At 44.0% G+C, this 12,321-nt stretch overlaps 1 protein-coding gene across 6 annotated transcripts in view; it reads left to right on the top strand.

Annotated features, from left to right (window-relative positions):
- MSH2 (mutS homolog 2) overlaps positions 1-12,321 on the top strand; it is a 107,255-nt gene that overhangs the window by 84,653 nt on the left and 10,281 nt on the right. For 5 of the 6 annotated variants that reach the window (XR_012158275.2, XM_073339151.2, XM_073339150.2 and 2 more), the window contains 3 exons: positions 1,958-2,162; positions 2,501-2,748; positions 6,130-6,302. Coding sequence is in view for 5 of the 6 variants with exons in the window: in XM_073339151.2 (XP_073195252.1) it covers positions 1,958-2,162; positions 2,501-2,748; positions 6,130-6,302 (626 nt within the window). In the remaining variant the exon portion in view is untranslated. Of the gene's footprint in view, positions 1-1,957; positions 2,163-2,500; positions 2,749-6,129; positions 6,303-12,321 lie in introns of those variants that run through there. The other variant, XM_078852293.1, reaches the window with a different exon arrangement.

Below are 12,321 nucleotides of genomic sequence, written 5' to 3' on the forward strand. Positions count from 1 at the left end.
TAGGTTTTGAAAAAAAGATGAGACTGGCTTTTATAGGCCAGTTTCAGCACTGCTTTATTTTTGTGATGGTTATGGTTAATAAGCATGTGTTTTAGAACAAAAAGTGGCCATGATGTACTTATAAAATGTTTCCTTCTGTGCTGGGTACTTCATACACATGGACTCAGCAGTCTTCAAAATGACTAGTCTGCATGATTTTAGTAGAGGTGCGCTTGTGGGAATGCTGGTCATGGCATTTGGGGTATGGTAACATTTAAACAGGATTGTTAGGGTAGAGGAGAGAGAGGTCACACAAGATATTTATAAATAAATACTAGAACATTATTAAATCCCATAGCACTTTAAAAGACCGTGTATGTGTTCACGATTTCTGTGGAGTTGCCATATGCTTGAGTCAGAGTTATAAGTTAACACTTAAGGGAATGTTAAATTTCTCTGTTAAATTAATGTACAGTGGACTACTTTAAAAGGTAGTATGACTTAATAAATTAGTGATATAATAAACTCTTGTTTTGGTAACAAATTATAAGGTGAAATCATTCTTAACACCAACAGCATGATTGCCACTGTACATACATGGAGGAAACCGTGGTTTCTGCCTTGAAAGATCCCAGGATCTAACTTGAAATGCATCATAATTCATTGCATTATATTGCCATTCTTGTTATGATGATTAGATAGGTCATTCTACTTGAAAATTTTGTCTACAGTCCTTGTTCAGAAGTTGTTGCTAATGTGACTTATCAGTGGAGATGTATAAACGTCACATTAATAGTGTAAGTGTGGATTACTTTACAGGCAGGCTTTACAGGAGCAATATATTTTAGTATGTCCAGTAGACAGTGTAGTTTCTATACAGTGTATAGATGTGTAGTTTGTCTAAAAAGTATTTACACTGTATATATATATGTACATTTCCTGTAAAAGTTCATCTTTAATATGAATAATCTGCTATACCTTCATACTCTTCTGTTATCAGAGTGGATAAAAATTGATGATTTAAAAAGTGTGTATGGGTGGGGGTTGGGGGGGAATGTAAATTAAACAGTTCTATTTTTAAAATCTGTTTAAATTTGAAGTTGACAACCGATGTTAAGGCCTAAACTTACTATAAACTCTTACAAACATGCACATAAAGAAGTGCTGCAGCAATGAGCCCTCCTCAGATTTTGGTTTGTTTGTCTAGCAGGCGCAGAGAATGTTTTTCTTCATTTGGAGGAGTTAATTCGAAGATGAGAAACTGACTGGATGTTGAAAAATCAGGAGAGCCTGTTTTCCTCTTCCAGTCTACTAATAAAAATTAGGTGGGGGAGGATGAGGTCTGTTAATTCTGAAAACTTGAGGGACATGGAGCCAGATTTTCAAAGGTGTGTGTGTGTGTGTGTGTATATATAGGCACCTAAAGATGCAGATAGATGTCGAGTAGGATTTTCAAAAGCTCCGGAGCAAGTTAGATGACCAGAAACAATCACCAATTCACTAACTACAGTTGATGTTTCCTTCGTTTAATAAATCATTTTTTAAAATAGTTTTATATGGAGCAGATTGTGGAGGAAATAATTGATCTTGTAACTTAAAACAGACTGCATTCATTGTTGAAAGGAAACACTATCAAGACTGATGAGCATAAAATTAAACCCTTCTACCTTTGCTTTAGTTTACAGGTATGTATGTGTGCTTCAGATTGTTGCTCATATTCTTGAGAAGTTGGGTTAAAAAAAATCTTCTTTAGGAAGAACTGCAGTCAAGTATTTGCAGTTGCAAGCAAGTCCATCCATGAAGTTGTGCTACTTGTTGCAGCTGTTGGTTATATAGGGAGGAAGAAGTTTTTAAAATATCAGTTTTAGGTTAAATTTAGCTTCAGACCCATTAAGCTGAAGAATCCCTTAAAGCTATACATAATGTACCAAGGAGAGGAAGCTAACTTATTAATTTCTTGTCAAAATTCATTTCTTAGGCCCTAACATGGGAGGGAAATCAACATACATTCGTCAGGCTGGAGTGATAGTTCTTATGGCCCAAATTGGGTGCTTTGTACCATGTGACTCAGCAGAAGTGACTATTGTGGATTGTATTCTGGCTCGGGTAGGAGCAGGAGACAGTCAGTTGAAAGGTGTCTCAACTTTCATGGCGGAAATGTTAGAAACTGCTTCAATTCTTCGGTAAGAGTTGTACCTGCGTTGTTTCATCAAAGCGGGAGGAGGCTACTTCAAAGGATTTCTTTATATTGTACCATTTTTGTTTCTATTACTTAGAAAATATCTAATCTATCACCATAGATACTGGTGCTCCTAGATAAGGACAGCCTAAGTGTTATACTTAATGAGTGCTCATCTTCATTCACACATTGTCATGAGTCTGATAAACATGTCACTTGCATAATCTCATTTCTTTTTCTGTGTGTGTACACAATTAGCTATTTGCACTTGGCATTAGACTAAATTTTGAATTTCAGAGCACTTACACTATCTAAACTTTGAAAAAATGTTTTTATTTTTAGGACAGCATCTGAAAATTCCTTAATAATCATTGACGAGTTGGGAAGAGGAACTTCAACATATGATGGATTTGGATTGGCATGGGCTATTTCAGAATATATCGCCAGCAAAATTTGTGCCTTTTGTATGTTTGCCACACATTTTCATGAACTGACAGCACTTGCTAACCAAGTGCCAACTGTGAATAATTTACATGTTACAGCACTAACCACTGATGAGATGCTGACTATGCTTTATCGTGTCAAGAAAGGTAAGATCTTTTAAATGGTGAACAAGATAAAACTATCAGATGCCGTGGGAGAAGAAGAGGGAGCCTTTCCTGCAAAAAGACCTGAAACTACCTTTCCTATTCTGATACTAGGTCTCAAGCTGTTCTTAGCCATCACTAATGATTTGGTCCATTTCTCTCTGAAATCGGATACCTACAGAGAGCTGCATCTCTGGGTGAATACAGATGAAAATCAGTATATTTTGTAATGAAATGAGTTGTTTTGATCCCCAGACATAGTTCTACAACACAAATTAAAGCTTTTTGTCTTGTTTTTAATATTGGATTATCAAAAGGAGAAACCCTTCCCAAATTTCACAGCTCTGCATTTTTCTAATTAACATACTACCTATAACTACTCTGGCATATTTCATGCCTTATAATTTTGTTTTAGAGCAAACAATTGGAACCTATTTCTACAGGGAGGATAGGTGTTTAGAGTTTAGCAGAACAGTTCAGTAAGATAGTAAAAAGAAATAAAACCGTAAGCTCCAGATACATATATCTTAATTAACAAATGGTTCAATGTGTGGAGGCGTAATCACTGAAGATATTGGCTAACTTATTTCTGCAACAATTCATATCTAGGAAAAAGGTTTTGCCCTTTTTAAAAGGAACTGGCAAATGAAGTTGCAAGCCCAAAAGCAAGGATTTTTAATGAATCCATAAACTCGGGTACTGTATCACTGGAGAATGCAAATATAGTACCTATATTTAAGACAGGAGGAAAAAATTAATTCAGGAAACTACAGGACCGAAAGTTTCACCTCAATTGTATGCAAGGCCTTAGAACAAATTTTGAAAGAGAAAAATAATTGAAGACCTACAGCTAAACAGTAATTGAGGTAAAATACAACATGTTTTTTATTAAAGTTAGATTGTGCCCAACCAACCTGATCTTTCTTTGAGAAGATAACTGATTTTCTAGACAAAGGAAATGCAGTAGATTGAATCTACCTGGATTTCAGTAAAGCATCTGATAGTTCCATAATTAAAGTGAATGTGAGAATCAAAAGAGGAGTAAGGAACTGGTTAAAGGGGAGACTAAAATGGGTCATGCTGAAAGGTGAACTGCCAGGCTGAAGAGAGATTACTAGTGGAGTTCCTCAAGGATCAGTCTTGGCACCAATCTTCTTTAATATTTTCAGTTACGATCTTAGCATAAGAAGTAGGAATGTGCTAATAAAATTTGCACATGACACAGAGTTGGAAGGTATTGCCAATACGGAGGAGGACCACAATATCCTTCAAGGAGATTTGGATGACCTTGAAAACTGGAGCAATAGATATGGGATGAAATTTAATAGTTCAGAGTGCAAGGTCATACACTTAAGGACTAACAACAAGAATTTTTGCTATAAACTAGAGACTTATCAGTTGGAAATGACACAGGAGAAGAAAGACCTGGGTGTATTGGTAAATCACAGCTGTGAAAAATTGGTTTCAGAGTAGCAGCCATGTTAGTCTGTAAAACCTTTTGTAATGATAATCAAGGTGGGCCATTTCCAGCAGTTGACAAGAACGTCAGATGTTCTTCTCCCCCCCCCCCCCCTCCAACCCGCTCTCCTGCTGGTATTAGCTCATCTTAAGTGATCACTCTCCTTACAGTGTGTATGATAACACCCATTGTTTCATGTTCTCTGTGTATATAAATCTCCCCACTGTATTTTCCACTGAATGCTTCCGATGAAGTGAGCTGTAGCTTACAAAAGCTTATGCTCAAATAAATTTGTTAGTCTCTAAGGTGCCACAAGTACTCCTTTTCTTTTAGCTGTGAAAAAGGCTAATATAATCCTAGGATGCATCAGGCGAGGTATTTCCAGTAGAGAGAGGGAAGAGTTATTACCATTGTAGAAGGTACTGATAAGACCTCATGTGCAATGATGTGTGCAGTTCTGTTTTCCATTGTTTAAAAAAGATTAATTCAAACTGGAACAAGTTCAGAGAAGGGCTGCTAGGATGATTGGAGGAATTGAGAACCCTACTTACAAGAGGAGACTTAAGGAGTTTGGCTTTATTAGCCTAACAATACAAAGGCTATGGGGAGATCTGATTATCCCTCTGATGTATGTATAGAGAGAAAACACCAAGTAGGGAGAGGAGTTATTTAAATTAACAGCCAATCTTGGCACAAGAACAAATGGAAATAAATTGGCTATCAACAAGATGGGAAGGGCTCTGAGGGCTAGTCTACACTAGCAACGCTAAAGTGCTGCTTTGTGGCGCACTGTTTACGAGGGGCATTATTTACACTGGCGCGTTACAGCGCTGAAACTTCCTGTGCTCGGAGGTGTTTTTTCACACCCCTGAGCGAGAAAGTTGCAGCACTGTAAATTGCCAGTGTAGACAAGCCATGAGTTACTACTGAGAATTCTTTCTTAGGTCTCTGGCTGGTGGGTCTCACCCACAAACTCAGAGTCTAACTGATCACCATATTTGGAATTTGGAAAGAATTTTTTCCTAGGTCAGATTTGCAGAGACCCTGGAGGATTTTTGTCTTCCTTACCAATGTGAGGCATGGGTCACTTGCTGGTTTGAACTAGAATAGTGGCGTCTCTGAGTTGAAGTCTTTTAATCAAGTTTTGAGGGCCTGAGGGGGTAGAGATAGCTCAGTGGTTTGAGCATTGGCCTGCTAAACCCAGGGTTGTGAGTTCAATCCTTGAGGGGGCCATTTAGGGATCTGGGGCATAAATTAGGGGTTGGTCCTGCTTTGAGCAGGGGGTTGGACTGGATGACCTCCTGAAGTCCTTTCCAACCCTGATATTCTATGATTCTGTGAGTAACTCTGCAAGAGGTTAGGGGCCTATTACAGGAGTGAGTGGATGAGGTTCTATGGTCTGCGATGTGCAGGAGGCTCAGACTAGATAATCATGATGGTTCCTGTGGGCCTTAAAGTCTGAGATTAAAGGAATATGCCATGATGTACCAGCCATCAAAATGTATACAAATAAACCTCCAAGTTCCTTCATAGCTTTGTGTGTGTGTTTTTGGACTTATATCTTGGCATAGCTAATTATATGCTGCAGAGCTCCATACCAAAATGCTTGGGTGAAATTGAGGAAAGAAAAATGTTTTAAAGCAATTACAAATAGTACTAACAGACTGAAGACAAACATTATTGTAACTTAAAGGAATGTTATCTACTTCCTTTGCACTATTCTATGCAGGGATGTAAGCAAATAACACATTTCCTAGGATGTTATCAAACATAAACTAAGTGGTTGTAAGTCAAGAAATATTGGGAGGACCTAAATCATATCACTCCCTTCTCAAAAAGAGAAATATTGCAGGGCTTGTTTTTATGATCTGTTAGTCATTGTAAATACTTTTTCCTGAGAGTTGACTTTATTTATTTTTCTCCAGGTGTCTGTGATCAGAGTTTTGGAATACATGTAGCAGAGCTTGCTGCTTTTCCAAAGCATGTAATAGAGAGTGCAAAAGAGAAGGCTCTGGAGCTAGAGGAGTTCCAAACTATTGGAAAACCTGAGGAATCTGAAGGAGAACCAGCAGCTAAGAGATGCTACAGAGAAAAAGAGGTTTGTTAACATAGGCCAAATAAAACCTGTGTCAGCTAGTCACACTGACAACTTTTTTCAGTGAATAATGGTTATACACAAACAATACATGATTTTGAATAAAAAGATGGTGACTGGCAAAAGCCTTTCATCCTTTCTGTGAACAAACAGGTTGCAGAATTGTATTTTGCTATATTTAGCCACTGTTTAAGTGGGCTAGAAAAATGTCAGACTCTGAGAATGTCATCTTCTCTAGTGTTGTCAGTTTACAGCTCCCCTCCAGGGAGATACATGAAGCCTTTAGAAAGCAGTGGGTGGAGTTGCATGCATGTCTTCTCGCTGAGCAGAACAGTAGGGGACTGAAGGCATATATGGGACCATGGCTCCAACTATCCTTCAGTTTTTTCTTTCTCCCATGGGCTGGAGGCCAGAATTGGTTTGTTTTTTGGGGGTGGGGGGCTTTGTGTGCGCCTTTGGTTGTAATTTAGTTTATATGTCAATTAATAGCTCTTGCATTTGTTAGGTTTGTAGTTTGCATGGCTCTGCAGTTGACGCACTGTCTTTGTCCTGTTACGTGAGGGTTCATCTGTACTAATTTCTTCAACCTCAGACAGGCCTGTTCAGTATAGCTGATGCCAGTAAAAAGTTAGGTTCATATTGTTTTCTAAGTATTAAGAGAATGTGGAATCGGTCAGCGCTATGCTTGGCTGATGTGGCAACTCATGGTGTTAGATGCCATAAGGTGGTCGAGGGACATCTACATGAACATATCACAGGACATCAGCAATACCAGGAGGGATAAGCTGGAGTTCTGATGAGAAGCACAGTTGGGAAAGTAACTGAAATACTTCCTTCGTGGATTGTATTTTCTAAATAGACAATGTACCCTAAATTCTCTATTACTGAGGGACAATCTTCACTCATTAATATATATTGCTTTCCACAATGAAAACTCTCGACAACTTTTCATGAGTGATAGAATCTGAATACTGGGGTACAATATCTAAACTGTATTGTTAAAATTCACCTAAATGTGGGTTATTGCTGATTATGCACTATATATGTATCTTATCTATATGTATCTTATGACTTTTAAAACAAACTTTGTATGTGTGGATAATCTAAGCACTTATACCCAGATGTACAGACACTAAATTTTTTTAACATTAATGTCAAAGATTAGCATACCAGGTGTGTGCTATGCAAAATGAAAGTCATCATTCTTTGAGTGCTTGTTCATCTCCATTCCATTGGAGGTGTATGTTCTCGCCACATGCTCTGGTGCCAGAAGATTTTCCCTCAGTGGTAACCATAGGGGACTAGCTCTGGCATCCTTTGGAGTGGACGACATATGCGCCTGTATAAGGGGTGCCGCTGCCCCCCCCAACCCGCCCCCTTCAGTTCCTTCTTACCGCCAGGGACGGTTCTGCAACGTCCCCTTGCCTCAGCAAGTTTTTGACTATTCCAGTGTGCTTTCTAGTATTTTTTGCTATATATAGTTGTTGAGAGTAGTTTCCAGTGTAGTTCTTATTAGTTCCCTTAATGTAAGTATAGAAAAAGTTAGTCCCCAATGGGACTTAGCCCAGAGATGGGGCATGCCCCAGTCTCCAGGCTTCAAGCATGGTGAGCATTAATAAAACCTGTGACCATCTGCGATCCTCACCAAAGCTGTCTGAAGTGCTTGGGGGGAACCTACATAAGTGACAAGTGTCGCATTTGTAAAAATTTTAAGCCACGAACCAAAAAGGAGCGGGACGTTCGGCTTCGAGTGCTCCTTATGGAGTGGGCCCTCACACCGGCCTCCAAGCTGGCCAGACTGGACTCTGCTCCAAGCACCTCTGCATCAGTGGGGAGCACCCCACTGTCCCCATCACCAGTGCTTGCTAAGAAGCAGAAGAAACACACTGGGAGAGAGCGGCCTCCCATGTCCCATAAAGGAGAAAGCTGGAGCCGAGCAATGACCCACGTGGGGCAGCTCATCCCCGCCGGAGCACAGCCAGGTTTCAGCATCACCATCTGATCTGTCGAGCCCCCTCTGGTGCCCGCCCGCCACCCCGGGAAGTGGAAGAGGCACCCAGCACCTGGCAGTGTCGTCCACGCTGGAGCCTTTCAAGCTGCTTAAGGACATATTGTCCCTTTTGGTGCCACCAACACCTGCGAGAGAAGTTGCCTGCTTGAGAGGCAAGCCCTGTGGCCCTTGCAACAATCCCCATGTCCGCAGCACCGCTCCCCAGCACCATTGTAGGCGGCATTCCTCCAGCAGTCTCCAGAACTGCGCTATCGTCCCTCCAACACAAGCTGGCTGGCCTGGCAGAGCTCCCGGCACTGCTCTCCGTAATACCACTGTTGATCACCAGCTATCTGTCGCAGACCTCCTGAGGCGTGCTGCCAGTCCCCAGAGACCCAGCACAGGTCTCCTGAGCATCCGCGTCATTCTCCAGACTCGCGGCACCGATCCCCTGAGTCTCGATGCCGGTCCCCAGAGTCACGCCACCGGTCTCCGGATCGATGGTACGCATCTCCAGAGGCCTGACACTGGTCTCTGGAATCAAGACAAAGATCTTCACATACCCAGTCACCGGAGCCATGGCGCCGTTCCCAGAGTGAGGCATCAATCACCGGGCTACCATCCCTGATCCGCCGAGCGCCATCACCAGAGGCATGGCACCGAGCTCTGACATCCCAGCACCAGTCCCCAAGGGAAGAGCACGGAGACAGCCAGCATGGAAAGGGCAAGGAGGCGGCAGCGGTACCACTCTGGTCCTCGGGACGAGTCTCTTCCTCCTCAGACTTGGAAGGCAAGGAGGTCACAGTGTGCCCAGGCCCACATCACCCACCAATGGCATTGGGATTTCCCCCGGGACTGCCAGTAAAAGTGTGGCCTCAGGGCCAGTGGCTGGCTCTGTGGCAGTTCTGAAATCCGTGGGGGTTCCCTCAGATATCAGAGCATGTGCAGCAGTCGGTCTCAGGGACATCTGAGAAGCAATCGGTGACAGTCTCCCGTTCACCCCCAGACTCAAAAGAGGAGTTGGAGCAGGGTGCCCAGGGCCAGCCAGCCTCGGCCGAGGCTCCCCCAGCAGGGGAAATGGAGGTGGTCGACTCCCCTGTGCCCGCCTCCTTATCCTCTTCACCTGATGAGGCAGTGGTGGGGCCCTCCCACGTGGTTCTCCAGGAGGGTGTCAAAGCTCACCACGAGCTACTTAAGAGTGGCAGCGAATCTAAGGCTGGATGCCAAGGTATTGTCAGAACCCTCCGACACCCTATTTGACACATTGAGCACAGCAGCCCCTTTTAATGTGGCCCTGCCCATCCCCGAGGTTGTGGTAAAGTTAATCAAGGTTTTGTGGCAAACTCCCTCCTCCCTGCGCCCCATCTCCAAGCACATGGGGAGAAAATATGTCCTGGTTAAAGGCTTCCAATACCTTTACACCCACCCTCCCTGAGCTCGTTGGTCACATGCACTGCCAATGAGCATGAAGGCAGAGGCAACCCAGTTCAACCCCTAAGAACAAAGATGCAAAGAGGCTCGATTTGTTGGGCAGAAAGGTTTATTCAACTACCAGCCTCCAATTGCAAGTGGCCAACCGCCAAGCCTTGCTTGGAAGATATGATTATAACATTTGGCAATCCATGGCCAAGTTTGTGGACTCATTGCCAAAGGGCTGGAAGCAGGAGATCCTGGCCATTCTCGAGGAGGGCAAGACAGTGGTGAGGGCTGCCCTCCAAGCAGCCTCAGACATGGCAGACTGTGCAGCCAGGACATGGTTTTGGCCATGGCCAAGAGAAAGGCGTCTTAGCTACAGTTACCCAGGCTCTTGGTGGAGGTTCAGTAGTCAATCCAGGACCTCCCCTACGATGGCCTGGTGCTGTTGTCAGACCAAACAGACGACAGATTGCACGGTCTAAAAGATTTCAGCGCTACACTGTGCTCCCTGGGTCTTTGCACGCCCACGCCTGCAAGGATGTGGTTCAGACCACAGCAGACCCAGAGATTCGGGAGCAAGTGCAGGTCGGAGCCCTACCACAAGAAGGGTAATGGCTATAAGCACTGTCAGGGCCAACTGCCGACCACCTCTGCTCAGTCGGGTTCTACCCACCACTAGCTGGATAGCAAGCAGGCCTTTTGAGGGTGTGCCCCAGGGCGACTTGAAGATCGATAGGGACAAAGTGTGAATCATTATGATCGCCCCGGCTTGACCTTGCCACGTTGGTTCGGCACACTCATGGACCTAGCGGTAGCAGCCCTATGAACTCTTCCCAACTGTCCAGGACCTGCTCTTTCAGGATTGCAGATGGTTACTGCACCCAAACCTTGCCTCTCCCCACCTCATAGCATGGATGCTGTGTGGCTAAATCTTGAGGAACAAGCTTGCTGTAGTCAGGTCCAGCAAGTTCTCTTGGAAAGCAGAAGACCCTCCACCAGAGCAACTTACCTGGTGAAGTGGAAGTGCTTCTCCTGTTGGGTGTCAGACCAGAATATCTCTCTGGTCCAATCATCTCTACAATCCATCCTGAATTACCCCCTTCACTTAAAGCACCAGGGCCTCACCTTTTCATCCATCAAGGTGCACTTGGCACATTGGCCTTCCACCCTCACATCCAGGGTAGATCAGTATTCTCACACAAGATGATGATCAGATTCCTGAAAGGCCTTGCAAGACTTTTCCCGCCAGTCTGGAATCTGGTTTCCCAATGGGATCTCAGCCTGGTCCTCTCCAAGCTCACTAGCCCTCCCATTGAGCCTCTGGCTTCCTGCTCTCTTTTGCACCTGTCATGGAAGGTCACATTCTATTGGCGAGGTGAGTCTCTGAGATTAAAGCTCTTACATCGGAGCTCCCATATACAGTACTCTGCAAGGTACAACTGCGTCCCCATCCAGCCTTCCTGCTAAAGGTAGTGTCACAATTCCATGTTAACCAGGATATCTTTGTCCCAGTGTTCTGTCCAAAGCCTCACACATCCAACGAAGAGAGGCGTCTGCATACCCTAGATGTCAGGCGTACCCTGGCTTTTCTACCTGGAGTGCACCAAGTCCTTCCGCAGATCCACTCAGCTCTTCATTGTGCTGACTGACAGGATGAAGGGCCTCCTGGTGTCTTCTCAGAGGGTTTCAACCTGAATCACTGCCTGCATCTGTACTTGCTTCGAGATAGCACAGGCTGTGCCTGCACCGATAGTGATGGCTCATTCAACAAGAGCTCAGGCATCGCAGGCCACTTTCCTGGCACATATCCCTATCCAGGGCATCTGCAGAGCTGCAACGCGGTCGTCAGTACACACCTTCACGATGCACTGTGCCATTACCCACCAAGCCAGAGACGATGCTGGCTTTGGCAGAGCTGTGTTGCAATTGACACGTCCATGAACTGCTATCCCCTTCTGGAGGTACTGCTTGGGAGTCACCTACAATGGTATGGACATGAGCAAGCACCCGAAGAAAAATATGGCTATTCAACTTTCGTAACTGTTCAAGATGCGTTGCTCAAGTCCATTCTAATACCTACCCTCCTTCCTCTCTGTTGGAGTTCCAGCAAGAAGGAACTGAAGAGGGGGGAGGGGTGGCGCCCCTTATACTGGTGCATAAGCGTGCAACTTCAGAGGGTGCCAGAGCTGGTCCCCTACAGATCCCACTGAGGGAAAAACTTCCAGCACCAGCACATGTGGGGAGCGCACACACCTACAACGGAATGAACATGAGCAACGTATCTTGAAGAACAACAGTTAGGAAAGGTGAGTAACTGTTTTTTTCCCTGGGGAGGTGTGTAGCATATACCCATTTAGACTCTTGTTCTTTGAGTAAACTTACTGTTGTTGGTGAGAGCACTACTGGTTAATCTGCTTAAAGACTTAGCTATTTGGACTCTGGAACTTCAGTGTTTTATAGATGTTCTGAAGCAGTCTTTAGGTTCAAAGACAGTAAGAGAATTTGGGCTGAGATTTTTCCTCTTCCTCATCAGATGAAGAAAAGGCATGAGTGTTCCCTCTTGGTCTTACCCAGACTCTGGGAGGAGGTTGAGGAGGTGCTGATCTGAGAGCAATC

This window comes from Lepidochelys kempii, chromosome 3 (genome assembly GCF_965140285.1).
Source record: "Lepidochelys kempii isolate rLepKem1 chromosome 3, rLepKem1.hap1, whole genome shotgun sequence".
Lineage (NCBI taxonomy): Eukaryota > Metazoa > Chordata > Testudines > Cheloniidae > Lepidochelys > Lepidochelys kempii.